Source organism: Rattus norvegicus, chromosome 14, assembly GCF_021556685.1.
Source record: "Rattus norvegicus strain SHRSP/BbbUtx chromosome 14, alternate assembly SHRSP_T2T, whole genome shotgun sequence".
Lineage (NCBI taxonomy): Eukaryota > Metazoa > Chordata > Mammalia > Rodentia > Muridae > Rattus > Rattus norvegicus.
Window position 1 is genome coordinate 24,221,337 of NC_141547.1, and position 22,913 is coordinate 24,244,249.

At 35.5% G+C, this 22,913-nt stretch overlaps 1 protein-coding gene across 12 annotated transcripts in view; it reads left to right on the forward strand.

Moving 5' to 3' along the window:
• Epha5 (EPH receptor A5) overlaps nucleotides 1-22,913 on the forward strand; it is a 361,774-nt gene that overhangs the window by 259,761 nt on the left and 79,100 nt on the right. For 6 of the 12 annotated variants that reach the window (XM_087584395.1, XM_087584396.1, XM_087584398.1 and 3 more), the window contains 3 exons: nucleotides 3,627-3,751; nucleotides 9,470-9,629; nucleotides 21,604-21,709. In XM_087584395.1, the coding sequence (XP_087440521.1) occupies nucleotides 3,627-3,751; nucleotides 9,470-9,629; nucleotides 21,604-21,709 (391 nt within the window). 12 annotated transcript variants of the gene reach the window in all.

Here is a 22,913-nt window from a genome sequence, read left to right on the forward strand (position 1 = left end):
AGCCAAAATGAGAAAAGATCATTAAAAGTATGTATGTATATTTATACCCAAAATTACATGCATTATAGACTTTTAAATAAATGGTTAATACTATGACATCTTATGACTTTTTCAGGTGTCCTTATTGTTATTTTGTCTTCCTTCCTCTTTTTTCTGTATTTCTCCATTTCTCTCCCTAAAGAGCCTTTTATTCATATTTCACTGATGAAATAACTTGTACTCTGCTCCTCCCCTCTCTATTGCTCTATAATGCCCTTATCCTGGCAATGATCCTCCTTTATATTCTGATTTGCAGTTTTTCCTGGATATATTCCCACATCAAAGATTTGGAGCTAAGAGCTTCCAATTATAAAGAATATGTGGCATTTTTCTTTCTTTGTCTGGATTAATCCACGTATGGTCATATTTTCTAAATCTGTTCATTTACACGTAAATTCCTGATTTTAGTTTTCATCAAAGCTGAATAATATTCCACAGTCTATGTATGCCACATCTTCATTGTTTATCGAATCAGTCTCAGTGGGTACATATACAAAACACTCCTACATCTAAGGCCCAGCTACCATTGCAAACGGTGGGGTTGGAAAATTCTAAGACCCAGAAGATCAGTGTCCTTGCTGTATGAGATTAAATCTCCTAGAAAAATTAGAAGCTACGCTCATGAAGTCAGAACAACATGCCAAAATATAAGCTTAACATGGGAAACAACAATATATATGCTGAAGTAGATAGAGAAAATCCCTAGGGCTTCAACCTTACACAAAGAACTCTAGGAAACTGAGGAATGCTAAGAGAGGGAGAAATAAACTTTCCCAGGAAGACTCCACCAATTATTTGTAATACCAAAATGGTCAGCCCATTATCAAACATAGAAGTATCATTATGAAGATTGAGTAGGTATTAATTAGGAATGTGTAAGTATGAATGTGGACATACAGACATTTAATAGCAATAAATAAAAAGACTATGAATTTTAAAGTGAGCAAGGATGGATATATGGGAGTGTTTATAGGAAGGGAAGATTATGCTATATCCTAAAATATTTAGTAAAGGAGACAGTCTTCGTTCACTACACTTATCTGTAGGCATAACAATAGGAGTCACGTAGTAAAGGATTATGCTAGCCTAGAAAAGAGGCAGTAGAAGAACCCGATTCCCCCAGGCACTCTGATCCATGATGTAACTAACAGGTTGGTTTCCAGTACAAAGCTTGATTTCTCTCCAATTATGTGGGCCTTAAATCCAATTAGACAGCTAGGGGTTGCTACCAACATCTGAGTGTAAGTTACTGCACCTTTTATCATACTGGTAACGTTTTGTGGTTCATAGGTGTTATGGGCCAATAGAAATCTTTATTTTTCTCTCCCTTGGTATCCTGAATAATGTTTTCATATTAGACCACAGGAGAAAAGCTTTTAGGTTAGTTCCATATCAAATCATACATGTCCTATATTCTAAGAGTGTAGTGTCTTCAGTAACAGTTGACACTCTCAATTTCTAAGAGGCAGCCAAGGCCTACATTGTTAATCTATATTGTTTTGAAGATCATTTGGATTACCGCATCCAATTATTTATATCAAGCTAGGTATATATAAGATATGATTCCCAGAGATTTTATTAAAAATAAAAAAATACCAAACAAACAAACCAAGTGTTATTTGACTGGCATCCTTCCCTCTCTTATATTATGGCTTCTTTCCCTTTAGCTGACTGTAGCTCCATTTCTGTTGTAACCTCCAAGAGCTGAATTTAAAAACCTTGACATTTTCTAAATCAAACATTCTTCAAAATCTAGGAAGTTTGTGATTAACTCTGATGGATGCAAATACATAACAAATTATTCCATCCTGATTGTTAGGATTTGGCCTTTTTTATTTCCTAACTTTGCCTTAGTGTGGTGTACTATGTCTCATATTATGTCTTATTCAGGTTTCAAAAATTTGAAAAATCACCAGATTTAAATTTAAACATCTTTTTATATAATCAAGAAATAAAATAAAAATATAATGTATTACAAATTATGTTATATACACAATTCTATTTAAGAGATGGGCACATATATTTGTGTATAAATACACACACACACATACACACACACACACACACACACACACACACATTTAACTTCACAATGTTTCTAATTAAGGTCTTCTTTCCTATTATATACCACTCCTTATGCAGGCATCACTTATACTAAAATCTATTATCCACTAGTGTAACATCTTTCAATGCACCCATCCACATTTTCACACACACAGCCAGATCTTCATGTAAATGTTTCCTTCATATGCATATTCAGCCACTATTAATCTGTGTATTGAAAATATTTGGGGGATAATTGTATGTTCTCTGAACATAGAGTTTACTTCTGAAATTAGCTCATAAATCAATGCTATTTAAAAAAAACTAACATGGCTTCTACATTATGTTGGCTTTCATAGGTAACCTTGCAAAATATATTTATTTCTGCTTTGTGAGAATGTACTCTGTTACATTAGGTGGTTTAGTTGTGTGAAAACATTATGTAATATACACAGCATAGCCATTACCACTATGGACCATACAGTCTTATGGAATATTGAATCCATACTTGTTTTATCATTAGCCAAAATGTAGTTGTAGATGGGACTTGACTGTAGTAAACCATTTACGTAAAAATGGAAAGTGTCAACTTTTGTATCTTTAAGACTCAAAACCAGTTCTCTAGAATATCAGGATATAGATGCACACCACTACTCGATTGAGATTTTTCATTTATTTTATAATCCTATATTGAGTTTGCTCCTGTTAGGGAAAAATATTAACTCTTTGTTTCATCATACCCAAAGATCCTGACAAAATATCTTAGCACATGATAAATATGGATTTATGGCTAAATTTCAAATGTGTTGTGATCTCATGGATTCAGATATATAGGAAGGAATATATTGGTTTCTGCATTTTCATTAGAATTAGTTAACTAATAAACATTCTAGTAGATATTAACAACATCACAAGTGTGATTTGTGATGAAATAAATGGGGAAACAAGAAAACAATTTTCTTTCTTTTTTATTTTGCGATATAATATGCTTTATAGAATACCTTAAATATGACCTATATAATAATTTATTCTTTAACATCTAATATAATAAATAACAAATGTTAAATATCAGTAATATTTGTAAACATAAACTAGCAAAACAAAAAATGTTATCTAGCAAATAACATGTATATTTCTATAAGAGGAACTCAGGTTAAAGAATCTATACAATTTGGAAACCCAGGATATTGAATGCTTAGTGCATTTTATTAAACACGTTTTCATAAAATGCTATCATCAGGAATCTATATTCTCTAAAATATAAGGTAAAATTATTTGTCTACATTTGAGGAGACTGTAAAGATAGGAGTCTAGGAGAGCTATAATTCTATTACGTGGTTATCAGGAGTGTTAGCTAACTATCTACAGCCCTAAGTATTAATATTCCTTAACAACTTTCGTCAGAAAAATAACTTTTTCCAGTAAAGATAAAAATGTAATAATGTAATAATAGTAATACAATAACACGCCGATCTTTACACAGTGTAGGTTGCAATTTCAAGACTCTATTAACCATGTTATTATTTATTTGTGTTGTCTTACAGCTCCTTCTCCAGTCACCAACGTGAAGAAGGGGAAGATCGCAAAGAACAGCATTTCTTTGTCTTGGCAAGAGCCAGATCGCCCCAATGGGATCATCCTGGAGTACGAAATCAAGTACTTTGAAAAGGTGGGACTAGGAAAATACAGATCTTTTTCTGTTTTTCTTTCCACTTTAGCAACTTCACTTCTAGATTAGTAGAAGAGGGAGTTGTATGCTTATGTGTAAATCAATACAAACCTGTTTTTCTGTCACACTCCAGATACCTCCAGTGTGCCCTTCTTGTCACATTCTATGGTGGCAGTTCATGAATAAAAGTCCTGTCACCTCAAGCATACAAAACTGAGGTTGGATTCACAGAACCCAAATAATTGTCAAGTGGGTATGGCGACCACATGAAGTTTCTGTATCAGAAATCACAGTAAGGGTTGAGGTCCGTAAGGAAGCTATTAAGCCATGCTAGTGATGTTGGTGAGGCTACAACATTGAGTCAGGTGAATGGAAGACCAGGATGACTCAATATCTCAAACTCTGGTCTCCAAATGCATATGCGTGTGTGCACTCTTATCCACATATAGACATATGTTCAGAAAACACACAAAATAGTATATCTATATCTATCTATGTATCTATGTATCTATCTATCTATCTATCTATCTATATACTATCTATCTAGAAAGAGAGAGAAATCATAAGTCATTTTGAAAGTGTAGTAAAGTTTTAACTTGTTGATTTTCAATAGTGAATGCAATAGTATACAAGCAAAACTATTTGTGTTTATGACCAGTAACTTCCCACAATAATGGTTCTGTTAAGGTATGAGAAATTCACACACACACACACACACACACACACACACACACACACACACACACACAGTCTAATACTCTACATAAGTTAAATTTTTGAGGAAAAACTATTGGACATGTTTTATTTATATTCTGTTTTCATGATTTCTTATGCTTTCCTGAATAACTTATGACTTAAATTAATACCTAAAAATTAAAGACACACACACACACACACACACACACTCACACTCACACAATTGTTATTACCCTCTTATTTTGTTTTGACTCAAGTAAGCTATTGAAAGAGGATCAAATTTTTGGCAGCTCAGAGTAAGTTTATCATTTCTACCTATAGACTGGCATAGGTGGCTGAAATAATGAAGTCACCATCTAAATATGATTTTGTGTGGCTATCTAATAGGATGTCCTTAGAATAAATTGAGTTCTATTGAAGAGTAGAAGTTAGATAGTTCAAACCAGTTTCAAAATGAGAATAAGAGACCTTATTTTCATCAAGTCAACTCCATTCGTGTCCCATTTTAATTTATTCTTATTCTCCTCTCCCACTATCTTCCTGGGTGTGTAGTTATCCACACCAAAAAATGTAGCATCGAATGCACTAAAATACATGAAGAGAGCATCTTTGAAATAAAATATTTTGCAGCATGGTTGATAAGGTTTTTCAGTCAACAAAATTGGAGTTAATGTGGTGAAATATAGCGGCTTCACTGATTTCCATTATTCTGAGATAATTGCCTTTTAATACCAGATATCTGAAATATAAACACATAGCCTAAGTAATGATTTGTAAATTAAGATTACATTTGTTATTTGGTTTTGTAAGCATTACTAATCCACACAATGCAAAGTTACATAGACTACACATAAAGAAACATATGTAAACTTTCACTATAAACGTTTTATATATCCAAACATTATTTTTATTAAAATAAATTTTAACATTGATATCTTTATACCAAAAGCTATATAAATGATCATATGTCATTATCAATACTGAAACATAGTTTATTAGCACTAACACTAAGCATTTAATATATGTTTGTGTGTTTACATGGTTTTTCTTGTATTCAACCGATGATGTAGACCAATTAACATTACTCATGCTCTTACACCTAGAATTCCTTCCCTGCCTCCCTGGTTCATAACCTCGTCTTTATTTATGGGTTTCAAGAATATGTGCATGATTCAGGATCGCAAAAGATGTCTGTCTCTTTCATTCTTTAAACTGCTGCTTCTGATCGAACACAGATATTAAATGTAGCTTGGGAAGAGTTACTTTCTGTTGCTACTCCTGGTGAGCTTCATCCATGTTCTGGAATGCTTTTCCTCAAAATAAAATTTCTTTTTCATTATCTGACGTTCAACACGATCTGTTCTTTAATAATTTGCATACAATTGCAGATTTATATATTTTATTACCTCAGTGATTGAGAGTAAGAAAAATTATTTGAAGCCTGGAGAAATCTCAGTTGGCAAAACACTTGCTGAAAATGTGTATAGACATGATTTTGATACCTAGGATCCATGTGACAATTCCACGTGTGGTGACGTATGCTTGTAATCCCAGTATTCTGGAGTGTGATGCATGAGGACCTCTGGGACTTCCTGGCTAACTACTTGTTTAACTTCCTTTGAGCTTTAATTAAATGGAAGACAGTCTCAATGGAAGTAGACAACATTTCAGAAGATGCCACAGAGATTGCCTTCTGGTCTTCAAACCTATGTGCACATTTGCAAATGTGAACCTGTGTATACCTGTACACACAATAGTACTCACATGTGCACACACACACACACACACACACACACACACACATACACATATTGAATCACTTGATTTGGGAAAAAACACTTTCTATTTTATAAGGGTAAAATACAGTAATAAAAATAAATTGCCTATGTATACTCTTAAAAGTAACAGTATGTATGGTATTTGATAAATGTTATAAATTCCTTTTGTTAATTTTATTAGTTCCCTGAACTTTTATGAAATTAAATTATTTAATATCCTCATATACACATAAAGATTGTCCTCACACTTAGAGAATGGAAGAGATAATGAGCCTTTATACCATGTTGAAGTTTTGGTAGATTTCCAGAGCTCATTTGGAAACTTCAGAGTGACACCGCTCTGCTATTGGATGGCTTTTGGCCAGCCACAGGTGGCACAGCCATCTAGGGCACATACACTTGCCAGCTGGCACATTTCCCCACCATTGCCCTGCTTTAATAGAGGTCATTGGACTCCTCTGCTCTGGCCTGGTGATGGGCTTATTGCCATCGCTTAATTAAAGGCAGAAGAAAAGGGGAAGCTGCCCCTTGACAGGCGGCTTGCCAGCTGGCTTCTTTTGCTGGGCCCTCCCTCACTACATGTGAGCAGTGTTCAGGAAGCAGCTGGGTAATGTAGCTCATTTGCTCAGCTGGGGCACCACTGCAGTGAATGTCCCCACCCTGACCAACGATTTGGCAGCCAGGTGTCTGTGGTTGCTGAAGAGGTCTACATATATCTACAGATATAGTTTGTAACCAGATGAAAATTACCTTGCTACAGTGATTTAGAAATTGAAGGGAACATAAATTTTCTCCAATACTGACTGTATTAGTGGTGTAAAATATTGGTTTTCCTCACTTCCATAAAGTCTTTACTGTTATGTTTTTAAATATGGTATTGAGCTAACTCATCAAGACAGAGGGCAACCAGATTTAGATATAGAAATAACTAAGATTTGTTCATCATAAAATCAAACAATGTCGTCTTTTGTGGAATTGGTGTTGAGTCACACATTACTTCAAATACCCCTAGAGGTTTTGTGTAATGACTTTATTTTGATGAAAAAAAAATGCAATATATTTACATGATGCATTTTATTGTTGTTTTATCTTAGTTTCAACCATAAAAGGTTTTGAGTCATCAAAGTTATCCATTTATTGTGTTGTGATTTTCCTCTCTATTGATAGACTTTCATTTCCACTTTAAATAAGAAGACTGGAGCCTTATAAGTGCACGTTAATCATATATTTAGAATTCAAGTGTCAACACTCCTGTGCTGTTAAAACATCATTCTTATTTTATATTAAAATCTTTATTGTTTTATGTAATATAGGTAATATATATTTAGATAAACAGTAGCTTTTGCTATATTTCTCTTCACAAAGTTAAACTTTCTTCAAAGAGCTAAAAATAATATTAGCAAACAGATATTGAATCATTTTCTACTTAAAGTTATTGCTACAGTCATAGCCAAACAGAAAATGTGTCACTTAGAACTTATGATATTTAGACTCAAAATTAAAAAATAGTGAATGGTATAATTGGGCTTATTCAGTCATATACTTGAGCATCCTATGAACCCTCAGTAACTACAATAGATTATTAAAACACTCTTTACAATATTTAAGACTCCTCAAGGAATGACAGTTTTTCACTGCTGTCCTCTTAGCACCAACACAATGGATAGTAGTAGTAGTAGTAGTAGTAGTAGTAGTAGTAGTAGTAGTAGTAGTAGAAGAAGAAGAAGAAGAAGAAGAAGAAGAAGAAGAAGAAGAAGAGCTCATGAATAAAGAAATTGCTATTAAGCCTCACCTTCTGACATGTAATTATGTACTTTAACTCCCCTATAAAAAATGCTGGATTTTCTCAGTATTTTACAGATTAAGCTCTTAATCTGTGCATTCAAAACAAAAGATCAACAATAGTCCGAAAAGAATCAGAGAACCTATTTCTATTAGAAACTAGACCATCCTTATCTAGAGGTGAATTTGGATATAACTAAGTTCACGGTAATTTGATAGCATGAGGTATGTGTGTGAGGACTGATTAGCTTTAGGACCAGTGTGCTTACAGGTTTAAGTCTTATGTAGTATTGGTGGTGAAACAGAGAGTGGTTAGAAGTTACCTTGATAAAGTGGAACAATGGATGAGTTGAGCGTCCCTTGAATCATGTATATTGATCCATAATCGGTCTTCATGCTCCTTACTTGTTTCATTCTTGCCACATTCTGATAAAGACATTCAGGCAATAGATTGTATTCCAAAGTAAAAGTGACCATACTATAACAGCATGTCAGTTTGCGATCAGTGTCGCGGTAACTGCTGCCGATCATCCTCAGACACAGAGGGGCCACATGGTTGGTGAAGACTTCAGTTGTCTCTCCAGTGGGAACATATTTTCTTTGTTTAGCTTCCAACTCTTTTTTGAATGCGTGTTCTATTTGTAACCACTGAGTAACTCGATTTCCCTTACAACAGGACCTTTTATAAAATGAAAATAAAACGTCCTGTATTCTTGAGATTTTCTTTACTGCTTCCCAGGTTTAGATCAAATCAGTCAAACTTCAGGTGTGTTGGAAGCACCCTTTTCTTCTCACCTGCTTTAAATATGATTAAAAATCTAATTCGTAGATTTAAAGCTTACGTCTAACATGAGCGCACAGGAGAAAATTTCAGCATGATGTGAGATGAACAAATATGTTAGGTGTACTGCAAGACGGCATTCCTCAGAAACAAGCACGTAGTCTTAGAAAAATGCCGTCTGCTCAACAAAGCTCTCCTGTAATGTTTTTAAAGATTCATTCTGTGTGTGTGTGTTGGGGGTGGGTTTCTGGGTGTGTGTCTGGGCAAGAGCCTCTAGACTTAAGAAAAGGGCCTCAGACCAGTTGAAACTGGAGTTACAGGTGGTCGCTTGTCATTCTATTGGGAGCTGAGAACTGATCTTGAGTCTTCTGAAGGCCAGACATGCCCTTAACCCTTTCTCTAGACACGCTTGTACTGGGATTAAATGTTATAAATTTATTATTGCCAAGGCACGTATGACATATCAGTAAAAACAATGTCATCAACTTTTGGAAATATTTCCAGCAACAAAACTGCTTCAAGGGTAAGAATTCGAGCTTAGGTTTGGTTTTCAACACCCGGAAAGTCTTTGGTTTCTGGTCCATTTTATGAGTTTTCTGTGTTTTGTCATTACTTCCTATGTTGAAGACTGATTTGTTTATTTATTTATTTTTTTGGCCTGTATTACGTGTACGATTCAAGGACCAAGAGACCAGCTACACAATTATCAAGTCTAAAGAGACCACTATTACGGCAGAGGGCCTGAAACCTGCGTCTGTGTATGTCTTCCAAATTCGAGCACGTACAGCAGCAGGCTACGGCGTCTTCAGTCGACGGTTTGAGTTTGAAACCACACCAGTGTGTAAGTCATTTTAATTACTGCCAGCTCTTGTCTCCGTAATGGTTACCAGAAGAGAGTCCGTGGATCGATAGGCTCCCGGGGCTCTCTGTCAGCTCCATTCTTTCCCATCTCTCCAGTCCCGACCCCTTCAGGTAGGAGGCCTCTGCCATGCTATAATAGTAGGTCTGTAGGTTAACACTGTGTGTCTCGCCTCCTTGCTTTGGTCTACCGGGAGCTGCTACATCAAGCATCTTAAGAAATGTTTAAACCGTGCTTTTAAAGACTCCGTTCCCCCAGGTGCCATGCTTTATTGAATTATTGCCATTTACTTTTTACTTGTTTTATTGAACTATGCTACTTTAGTCTTTCTAGGAAAATTCTACAGGGAGCTTCCTTTAGCATTGAATTTGACAAGAAAGCGGTGCTTTCAGAATCCAATCTGATTTCCTAAAGTAAAAATTAAATCTATGTCAGAATCTTGGAATGGAGAATCTGGAAATGGTTCTGAAATGCTCTGCGGTGCCCACTTCTTGTTCAATTTCATAAAACATAACCTCGGGCTTCAACAAAAGGTATTAGATCACTTGTCCTAAAGAAAACACATTAATGCTAAATTAGAGTACAAAGCTACGCTTCGTCTATGTGCAAATGAGCTGCTACTATTGGTTTTCTGTTAAGAAGGAAACATACATGAGGAATGTAAAATGTTATGTGTGTGGGTATGTATTTGTGACTGTATGTATGTGTGTGTGCACACAGGCATCCTTGTGTACTTGTGTGAATATGTCTATGTGTGTATGCTTCACCTAGCTCCATAATTTTCACTGAAAAAGAAAACACAGTTTTAAAAATGAGAATATAGTTATTGGATTAAATAACCATTGGAATTATTATTAAAATACAGTTTTAGAAAAACTCATAAGACATTGCCCTGAAGGAAAAAAATTGCTTTTCAGTTTAAAGCCTTTGTAATTGATTTACTTAAATAATTTTTTTCAGTGACAAATGGGATCCCTAATACTACTTCACTACCTCATTACATATTGTAAAGAAAAAGATCTCATTGGTAGAAATTACTTCTTTTCTATTTTAAGACAATTGTGTGCTTGAGATTAATTAAAAATACAGACTTTGATTCAAATGCTTTTAAGTAAATTTAATATTTCAAATGAATTAAATCTTTTAAATAAATTTAATATTGCATTTTACATAGTCAAAATATATAAAATATGAAATACAAGTTATTTAATTGCAAACTTTAATCTTAAAATGGAATTTTAGAAAAAATAAGTTATGAAACCTGCTGATTGTAATAGCCTTAGTTAAAGGTATATTCTATTAGTGTTGAGTCCTGCTATAGCCTAAAACTCTAGGAAGAAAGTATATAAAAACATTATATATCTATATACATATATACAAGTGTACATATGTATATATTTCACATTTATTATCATATAAGATTAGATGCTGTAAAATTACAGAAATTTAAAATCTCAAGTATGATTTTGTTTGGGATTTGTTCAAACACTACCTTTTGTTTAGGAATTCAATACTCCATTCTTTATATTTACTGAATGGTAGTTTTTTGGTGTTCCCTTTCAGCTACTATCCTTTGTAGCCCCATCATGTGTCCCTCCCCAATTTTCCAGTTGATAGCCTCTTATTATTTGATTGTTATTAGACTGTACTGTCTGCCTCTTGTTACCTATAATTAGAAATTATTTTTATTTGAATCTCTATGTACACATTTTGCAAGCATTTATACATATCGTGCTTTACATATTATCTTTTAAGCTTCATGATAAATCACCTCTAGGATACAGTTCTATAAGAAAGCAGAGGAAAACAATGTGCTTAAGTGCCCTAAGGGATGGCATTTTGGAAAACCAAAGTAGAGGAACCAGGTATTAATAATGACAAAGTCCAGAGATTTTGATTTCCTATTTTTGAACTGCTTTGTAAAGAAGCATATAGAAGTTGTGTTCACACTAAATTATTTATAATTTTATCCCTTCTCTGGAGACATAAATTTTCCAAGCTGATACATAATGCACCATCATGAAGATCCCCTTTTGTTTCTCTTCCTGACTGTACCCACAGATTGAAAAACAAAACTTCATTCATTAGTGATAACTGAAATCCATTAGCATTTTGTGCCAATTGCTTTTCTGTTGCTGTGATAAAATACCACAGCCAAAGCAATCTAGAAAAGAAAGAATTTATTTGAGTTCAGTGGGTAATAGTCCATCACTGCAGGGAGACATGAACCAAGGCACTGTGGGAGTGGAAGAAAGAGTGGACACATCACACTTTGAGCATGAAATAAACCGGAAATGATGCAATGTTTTAACTCTCAGACCTACTTGAAGTATCTACTCAAGAATGCTGCATCACCTAAGTCCCCACAAATAACTCTACCAATTGTAGACCACGTGTTCAAACATCAAAGTCTACTGGGGATATTCTCACTCAACCAGCAATATGTGTTTTCCCTTTTAATTTGGCATCAGGTCAAGGATTTAGAGGAGCCATATTATATTTTCCATATACTTCATACTTCATGATTATTTTTATTTTTGTTCTAGGTTTTGATTTACACTGAGCCAATTTCTCCAGCAAAACACAAAGAGAGAGAGAGAGAGAGAGAGAGAGAGAGAGAGAGAGAGAGAGAGAATGAGAGACAGAGACAGAGACAGAGACAGAGACAGAGACAGAGACAGAGAAATGAACAGAGAGGGAGTTAGCAGATATACATATAAGTACAGGCATCCATGTCGTAAGCAATATAGCTTAAAATTGTAATATCACAAAATAGGTAGTTGGGGACTTCCCCAGGAATTACAAAATGTAGAATGAGTAAAACTAGAAAATAAATCCGTGAGAATTCCTAATTTTCTTAAATGATACCTTTCAACATATTTTAAGGTATTTTTAAACTTTGTATTGGTGTTTTCAAAATATTTCTCATCTGGTCTTCAAAAATTAAATTATTGATCGCCTATTACTTACTAAATATGCATAAGACAATGAGAAACTATACTACTTAAACATTAGTATCTTTAATATTTAGCAAATTGAATAGATTAAAAGAGTGACCAGGTGTCACTTTTTTTCTATAGCCAAAGAACAAACAGCTATGTAATTAAGACGGAGAAAACATAAATTCTTTTAGGGTTAATATACTAATAATAGAATTTGGTGCTTTTTCATGAAAACAAATCAATCAATTGATAGAACTAATTTTTGATGTTGTGTATTCTATAAGGAATAATTCACAAATCATAATATTGTTTATGTCTTTTCTCAAACTGTGAGGGTAGAAATGCTATGTAGGTGTCAGTTTTAAAGGTGTTCAGGTTTCTGTGACAATATTATTCACATAAACAGAAATATTTACTGAACAAAAAAATCTGACTTAATCTTTGGAAGTATATGATTATTGGAAACCAAAATTCGACCTTAGGATTAATAACTGTTAACTGATATTATAAACAGAGCTTTATCTATTGGAGAGCAAGTGAAGAAGACAGGAAAAAGGAGAGGGCAGTAGAGAAATAAAGAAAAGAGAGGGAGGAGGAAGGGAACATAGAATTCATCAAGTTCAATCACATAAAGATTTGTGGTGAGATACTGGCACAGAGAGCCCTAGAAATTAAACATCCATAGATGTTGCCAATAGAAACAAAAGAAATGATCCATTTTGGTTACCCAAGCCACAGGAAGACACAGTTTAAGTTGTGAGATATATGTTCCAAAAGGAGAAATTATTTATCATAGTGCAGAAATGTAAATGACATACTCATCAGATTCACAAACATCACACATAGGCTCAGAAGCAGAAGAACGTTTTGAGAAAGGTGGAGCAATATAAACTCTTTCATTAGATGAGGCTCTGTCCATATAACTCACTCAAAATGCCGACAAATAGGAACAAGAAGGTAAATAAAACAGAAGAAAATAAATAGGAAGTGATAAACAAGCATACGTACCTAAGTAGGTTAGCAGTTAAGACATTGTATTAAGGTCTTAGAGGCAGAAAAATGGAAAAGGAATGATTTTAACTATGACATGATACGAGAGAGAGAGAGAGAGAGAGAGAGAGAGAGAGAGAGAGAGAGAGAGAGAGAGAGAGAGAGACTGTGTATTTATGCCAAATCACAGGGTCTAACTTGACTAGTCTAGTTTTTCTAGGAGGCTTGATATTTCTAAAATGTAGGAAAGTGATGGTTAATGCCCAGGAAATAAGAACAAGACTCATTATAGGGATACTTTTATTTTAAAATGAATGGATCAAATATGTGAATTCAAGTTGGAGTTGTCTCCTACTAGAAGTAATACAGAACCTATTCAATATTGAACTGGGATTTTTAAAATATTTTCCTTATTGTTTGAAATATTTGTACAACTGTACAGTGTATTCTTTTCAAATTTTTTATTCATTTTTACATTCCAGATTTAATTCCCCTCCTGGTCCACCCTCTGACTGCTCCACATTCCATAACTCCTCCCAACTAACCCCATCCACACCTTCAACCCCATCCTCATCTCCATGAGGATGTCCCTACCACACTCACCCCACTAGACCTCTAAACTTTCTGGGGCTTCTAGTCTCCTGAGGGTTAGATGCATCTTCTCTGTCTGAACCCAGACCCCAAAGTCCTCTGCTCTATATGTGTTGGGGACCTCATCTCAGCTGGTGTATGCTGCCTGGTTGGTGATCAGGTGTCTGAGAGATCTCAGGGGTCCAGGTTAATTGAGACTGCTGGTCCTTCTACAGGGTCACCCTCATCCTCAGTGTCCTCCAGCTTTTCCCTAATTCAACCAGAGGGTTCAGCAGCTTCTGTTCATTGGTTGGGTGCACATATCTGTATCTGACTCTTTCAGCTGCTTGTCCTTTGGAGGACAGTCATGATAGGTCCATTTTTGTAAGCATCCCATAGCCTCAATAATGGTGTCAGGTCTTGGAGCCTCCCTTGAGCCCACTTTAGGCCAGTCATTAGATCTTCTTTTCCTCAGGCTCTTCTCCATTTCCATCCTTGCATTTCTTTCAGACAGGAAGATTTATGGAGCCAAAGTTTTGACTATGGGATAGCAACCCCATCCTTCACTTAATGCCCTGTCTTTCTGCTGGAGGTGGGCTTAACAAGTTCCATTTCCCTACTGTAGGGCATTTCATCTAGGGTACCCCCTTTGACAGTCTCTCACTTTCTAGGTCTCTGGTACATTCTTGAGGGTCCTCCCAACCTCTTGAGGGTCTTCCTGAAGTCACCTGTTTCCATTCTTTTTGCTGGCCCTCAGGGCTTCAGTCCTTTCCCCCACCCAATACCAGATCATGTTCCCCTCTCCCTCCACACCTATCTCCTTTCCCTCTCAGGTCCCTCCCTTCTCTTTTGTGGTTGCTTCCTTTCCTTTTCCAAGGGGAACTGAGGCATCCTCACTTGGGTCCTTCAGGATGTTGACTTTTTGAGTTCTGTAGACTGTATTTTGGATATTCTGTACTTTTTTTTTTTTTTTGCTAATATCCACTTATTAGTGAGTACATACCGTGCATGTCATAATGGGTCTGAGTTACTTCACTCAGCATAGAATTTTCTAGTTCCACCCATTTGCCTGTAAAATTCAGGATGTCCTTGTTCTTAATAGCTGAGTAGTATTCCATTGTGTAAATGGACCACATTTTCGGCATCTATTCTTCTGTGGTGGGACATCTGTTTTTGTTTTGTTTTCCGGCTTCTGGTTATCACATATAAGACTGCTATGAACATAGTGGAACAAGTATCCCTGTGGTGTGGTGGGGCATCTTTTGGGTATATTCCCAAGAGCGGTATTTCTGGGTCTTTAGGACATTCTATTTCCAATTTTCTGAGGAACCTCCAAATTGATTTCCAAAGTGGTTGTACGAGTTTGCAATCCTACCAACAATGAAGGAGTGCTGCTCTTTCTCCACACCCTCGCCAACACGTGTTCTCACCTGAGGCTTTGATCTTAGTCATTTTGACTGGTGAAAGATGTATCTCAGGGTTGTTTCAATTTGCATTTCTCCAATCACTGAGGACTTCGTACACTTCTTTAGGTGCTTCTCCGTCATTTCAGAATCCTTTGTGGTGATTTCTCAGTTTAGTACTATACCCCATTTTTGGTGGTTAGCTTTTTGAGTACTTTATATATTTTGGATATTAGCCCTCTATTGAGGTAGGATTAGTGAAGATTTTAAAGATTTTGTCCCAATCTGTAAGTTACTGATTTGTCTTATTGATTATGTCCTTTGCCTTGCAGAAACTTTCCAGTTTCATGACGTCGCATTTATCGATTCTTTATGTCATTAGAATTCTGTTTAGGAAATTTCACCCTGTGCCAATGAGTTCCAGGCTCTTCCCAACTTTCTCTTCTATTAGATTGAGTGTATCTGGTTTTATGTTGAGGTCCTTGATCCATTTGGACTTGAACTTTGTGCATGGTAACAAATATGGGTCTATTTTCATTTTTCTATATACACACTGCCAGTTAGACCAGCAGCATTTATTGAAGATGCTTCCTCTTTTCTCCGTTGAATATTTTTGGTTTCTTTGTCAAAGATCAAAGGGGCATGGTGTGTTGTTTTATTTCTGGGTCATCAATTTTATTTCACTGATCTGTCTCTGTACCAGTACCATGCAGTTTTTATTACTATTGCTCTGACAGTGATCCCCCCATCCCTTCTTTTATTGTTAAGAATTGTTTTCTCTATTCTGGGTTTTTTGTCTTTCCAGATGTATTCGAGAATTTCTCTTTCCATGTCTTTGAAGAATTGTGTTGGGATTTTGATGGGGATTGCCTTGAATCTGTAGATTGCTTTGGTTAGATGGACATTTTTATTATATTAATTCTACCCATCCATGAGCATGGGAGATCTCTCTATTTTCTGAGATCTCCTTCAATTTCTTTCTTGAGAGACTGGAAATTCTTATCATACACATCTTTCACTTGTTTGGTTAGAGTTATCCCTAGGTATTTTATATTATCTGCTACTATTGTGAAGGGAGTTGCTTCCCTAATTTCTTTCTCAGCCTGTTTATCATTTGTATAAAGAAAGGCTACTGATTTATTTGAGTTAATTTTATATCCAGCCACTTTGCTGAAGTTGTTAATTAGCTGGAGAAGATCTCTGGTAGAATTTTTGGGGGTTGCTTAAGTATACTATCTTATTATCGGCAAACAATGTTACCTTTAATTCTTCTTTGCCACGTTGTATCTCCTTGATCTCTTTTCCTTGTCTTATTGCTCTAGCTAGCAATTCCAGTACTATACTGAATAGATATGGGGAGAATGGGCATCCTTGCCTTGTCCCCAATTTTATTGGGGTTGCTTCAAGTGTTTCTCCACTTAATTTAATATTGGCTGTTTGTTTAAAGTAAATTGGTTTTATTATGTTTAGGTATGAGCCTTGAATTCCTGATCTCTCCTATACTTTTAACATGAAGGGGTATTGTATTTTGTCAAATACTTTTGCTGCATCTAAGGATATGATCATGTGATTTTTTTTGAGTTTGTTTATACAGTGGATTACATTTATGGGTTTTCATATATTGAAACAACCTTGCATCCCCGGGATGAAGTCTACTTGATTGTGGTGAATGATGGTTTTGATGTATTCTTGAATTCAGTTTGCAAGAATTTTATTGAGGATATTTGATTGCTATTCATAAGCCAGATTTTTCTGAAGTTCTCTTTTTTGGTAGAGTCCTTGTGTGCTTTAGGTATCAGAATAATTGTGGCTTCATAGACTGAATTAGACAGTGCTCCTTCTGTTTCTTTTTTACGGAATAGTTTGAAGAATATTGGTGTCAGGTATTCTTTGAAGGTCTGGTAGAATTCTGAATGAAATCCATCTGGTCCTGGGCTCTTTTTGTGTGGAGGTTTTTAATGACTTCTATTTCTTTATGGGATATAATCCTGTTCAGAAAGTTTACCTGCTCTTGATTTAACTTTGGTATGTGGTATCTGACTTGAAAACCATCCATTTTATCTAGATTTTCAAGTTATTTTGAGTATAGGCTTTTGTATTAGGATCTGATTTTTTTTAATTTCCTCAGTTTCTGTTGATATGTCTCCCTTTTCATTTCTTATTTTAATTTGGATACCCACTCTGGGCCCTTTAGTTAGTTTGGCTAGGGGTTTATCTATCTTGTTGATTCACTCTAAGAACCAGCTTTTGGTTTTCCTGATTCTTTGTATTGTTCTCTTTTTTCTAATTGGTTGGTTTCAGCTCCAAATTTGACAATTTCCTGCCATCTATTCCTTTTGGCTGAGTTTGCTTATTTTTTTCCAGAGCTCTCAGGTCTGCTGTTATGTTGCTAGTGTAAGATCTCTCCAGTTTCTTTATCAATGCACTTAGTGCTATGACTTTTCCTTTAACCCTGTTTTCATTGTCTCTCATAAGTTCGTGTATGATGTGTCAGCATTTTCATTAAATTCCAGGAAGTCTTTAATTTCTTTATTCATTACAATTATCATTAAGTAGAGATCTGTTCAGTTTCCATATGTATGTAGGTTCTCTGTTGCTTTTGCTATTATTGAAGACCAGCTTTAGGCCATGATAATCTGATAGGGATATCCTAATCTTCTTGGATAGATTGAGGGTTGTTTTGTGACCAATTATTTTGTTGATTTTGGAGAAGGTACCATGAGACACTGAAAAGAAGGTGTATTCTTTTGTTTTAGGATAAAATATTCTGTAGATATCTGTTAAATCCATTTCGTTCATAACCTCTATTTGTTTCACTCTGTCTCTTTTTTGCAGTTGTTTCAATGACCTGTCCTTTGGTGAGCGTGTGTTGTTGAAGTATCCCACAATTTTTTTGTGGGGTTCAATGTATGTTTAGGAAAGTTTGTCTTTGGTAAAGTTTATTTTATTAATATGGGTGCCCTTGCATTTGGGGCATATATGCTCAGAACTAAGACTTACTCTTGGTGGATTTTCTTTTTGATGAATATGAAGTGTTCTTTCTCATCAAGCTTGATAACTTTTGGTTGAAAGTCTATTTCATTGGGTATTAGGTTGGCAACTCCAGCTTGTGTTTTGGGACCATTTGCTTGGAAGACTATTTTGGATAGTTTTATTCTGAGATAGTGTCTGTCTTTGTTATTGAAGTGTGTTCCTTATATGCAGCAAAATGCTGGATCTTGTTTGCATATCTATTCTATTATCTTATGTCCTTTTATTGGTAAGCTGAGTCCATTATTTTTGAGAGATATTAAAGACAGATGATTGTTGATTCCTCTTATAATTTAACCAAATTCATTTCTGACTTTATTTACCCTCAAGATTTCTCACTCCCATCTATGTATACTTTGTTTTTACCTCATAGAGTTCAGTTTGTACTGCTGGTATGCACATGAATGTAGGACTATTGCATGGACCAAATGTAGTTTTTTAGAAACAGTATGAGGGCGGATTGAGAAACACAATTCCATATGTAATCTGAGTTTAAAGATCTGTAAATCAAACCTTGGCTGGTGGTACTGGTTTGTGATAGTGGAATGTTTTTCTCCCTGAATAATTGCTATTCCATATCTAAGTTCCATTTCATTGAAATTGATCATGAGTTGATACAAACATTCATGTTAAAGAGCATGTAAATTAATCCAGATGACTCAGAGAGTAAGAGCAAGTGAATGCAGCCAGTCAATAAGCGCATGACTGACTTCTACAAGAACTTGGGCGACCTCTAGTGGATAAATAAGTTCAAATTAGTGTTTACTTCCTGATACTGGTGCTTATAGTGTAGTTATGAAAAGTATGCTCTTTTCAGAGTTATACAGAATCATGGTCTTTCAGTGACATGGTATGATGCCTATAAATTTTCAAATGGTTCAAGAAATGAATGTTGTACTTGACTTCCATAGGTTTCTGTAAGTTTGTGGTTGCCTCCAAAAATAAATCTAAGAAATAAACAACACAAAACTTAAAAGATATCCTCTGATCTCCAAACATATACTAACACAGCTACATCTAAACACACACACACACACACACACACACACACACACACACACACACACGAATGAATGAATAAATGAATGAATGAATCAATACTTGAGCATTTTGTAAAATCCTTTGAACTGTGATTATTAGCCAAAATTAGAAGATGGAGAGATAGCTCAGTGTTTGAGAGCAGTGGCAATTCTTGTAGAGGTCTTAGGTATAATTCTCACCACCCACAAGAAGGCACTCAATCATTTGTAACTCTAGGAGATCTAATGCCCTCTTCTGGCCTCTGAGGGTAACAGGCTCAGATGGGGTACACTGCCACCAGTACAAGTAGAGCACACATAAACGTAAAATCAAAACAAGCACATATTAGAAAAGACAAGAAAAGGGAAGGTAAGGAGGTGGACTTGTACACTGCAAATAGTCTTACACTGCTTGTGGCCTAAGAATAGAATTTTGATTTTCTACTTTCTTAATTAAAAAAAAATATCTTTAACCTTTTTTTTTTTCTACAGTCCAGTCATTATCCCCCTTCTGGTCCATCCTCTGACAGTCCCTCATCCCATTCCTCTTCCTCCATCTCCAAGGGGATATCCACTCCTTTACCTTCAACCCCAACCCTATAGGCTTCCCCACTCCTTGGGGCCTCAAGCCTCTTGAGGATTAGGCGCATCTTCTCTCATTAAGACCAGGCCAGGAAGTTCTCTGCTGTATATGTGTCTGGGGCCTCATATCAGCTGGTGTATGCTGCCAGGCTGGTGGTTCAGTGTCTGAGAGATCTCGGGGGTCCAGGTTAGTTGAGATTGCTGGTCTTCTAATGGGGTATTCCTCTTCCTCATCTTCTTCCAGCCTTTGACTAACTCAACCACATGGGTCCCCAGCTTCTGTCCGTTGGTTGGGTGTAAGTATCTGGGTCAAACTCATTCTGTTGTTTACTTATATAAGCTGTTGAAAATATCTGAGTCTATAGAATGTCCTGACTGGGCTGATATGTAGGTCAAGGCAAGGAGTTGGTTATAAAATGAGCTCACCTTGGACAGAAACAATGTAGGCTTACAAGACAATACAGAGAGATGTGAAGTTACAAGTTATATAGAACAAAGAGGTGGTAAAAAGCAAACAAAATTTACTTGGTATTATTAGCCATTGTAGTTCATGTACTTGGTATTGTGAAGTTTTACAAGCACTGCTCTGAATCACCAAAATGATTCTGTCACTAAACAAGACATACATGCGTTAGGTACCCTATTCAGAGGACAAGGAAACCTAAAGGAAATTAGATTTGCTGTACATGCTTCTTAGATATTAAAAGAAAAAATATCATACCTATTTAGATACAACTACTTCAACATTTTATATTTACATTGTAACATTTGTATGGATGAAGTTAAAAATCTCTAAATCCATTTATTTAAAATGTATAGTAAAACAAGCATTGTAAATTTATCTAATCTATTCAGAAAGCCTTAAAGTTTGATATTTTCAGTGATCTTACATATAAAATACAGTGACTCATATTCTGCATGGAGTTACACTATTAAGTTATATTTAGAATTTTTGTATTGTGTTTTATTTCTGCAAGGTCAAAGCCCTATTATTTTGGGCATTTTTCTGCAGAAAGGAACTCCTGAGTTAACACATTTTGCTAGAGAACAGCAGCTGGGAACTCTCAAAATGTTAAACCCTGAATGTTCAACACTTTCTTATATACATGAGTGTGTTTGAAGTCACAGACAATATTCCCCTTAACCTTGTAAAATGTGGTACCCAGGTACTGTGAAATCTTCACTCTATTTTTATGATAGGCAGAAATAATCACTGTCTAGTGATGCCCTTGTTTTATATTTGGTGAGTAAACATTTTCTCCTTCTGATGCCTTCTGAGATCAGGTATTATAAGGGAACCATAGCTGGGTTTGTGTGAATTGCCTAAACCATGAAACCATTACCTACTGTGAAGCAGCTCACGTTTTGAGTGCTTGTGGTCCCTTTAACTACAAGTTCCTTTTTCTCTGTCTTCTATCAGCAGTTGCAGCATCTAATGATCAAAGCCAGATTCCCATCATTGCGGTGTCAGTGACGGTGGGAGTCATCTTGTTGGCAGTGATGATCGGCTTCCTCCTCAGTGGCAGGTAAGGGAGGAAAGAGTTTCTGAACCTTTGCAGCTGCTCCCCTCTTCACCTTGATCCAACTAGGAAGCTGTTAAGCACATCCTAAAACAAATCAAAGAAACAGCATGCCAGTAGATAATGTCTATGTGTGCCTTAGTTCTTAAGTCTTATCTTTTATGTACTGCTGCCAGTTGTTATCACACACATTCTCCCCTTCTTAACATCCTCTCTAGGCTGCACAGGAACAGCACTAACATGATACCATGTACTCTGATATTAATAGAGCCATACTGCTTTTGATAATACAATGTATTTCTAATTCTCATATTTTCTGCCTCAAAATAATTTATCATTGCCTGATTCAATTTTGGAAGCTGCCTTCTAAGTGATTTGAAAAATAGGGTTACCATTTGTATCTGGCAGACATTCTGGAATATATATATATATATATATATATATATATATATATATATATGAATGAAATGAACAAACTTTGCAATGACTATTTTTATTTCAACTTCAACACAAAGACATCAATTGTTATGCATCCTTACTGAATATGATTTTTACTGAATGCTAAGCAGATAAATAACAAAATCCCACATATTGTATAGCTACCTTTCCAGTTTGAAAATGGGAGGTAGACCTACAGAAGACATTATTCAGATGTTTTATGATAGATTATTTTTAAAACTTCCTAAAAGTATATATGGATGAATAAAGAGATCATTCATTGCTTTCTTATAACAAATATATTTCTATATATGTAAATGAAGCAATGATTAAAGATATTAAACTAAGGACAACTGCTTGTTTAGAAATGGGATGTGGTGTCATTATGCAAAACTGGACAAAACGCTCTAACAGAAACAGTTGAGGTTGACAACATGTGACTATTTAATATAAGGTTCAAAAAAGTCATAAAATCAATTTATCTTCAGTTTTTTGTAAAGCTTACACAGCAATCTATTGCTTAATATTGATTTGGGAACAGCACCTAGTCATTTTGGGAATTTATAGCTGAGACATACCTCATGTTCTTTTGAGGAACATTACACCCAAGCTGTCCAGGGCACCTGTTCTGTCCTGCTCTCTTTCCTTCTCTTTGAACCGAACTAAGAGAGAACATGAGCTAACATTCCTCCTCCTGGGTCAGATGACATCATCAACCCTTGCAGGAAAAAGAAAAACAATCAAATGAACAATTTTGCAATTAAAGACCAAA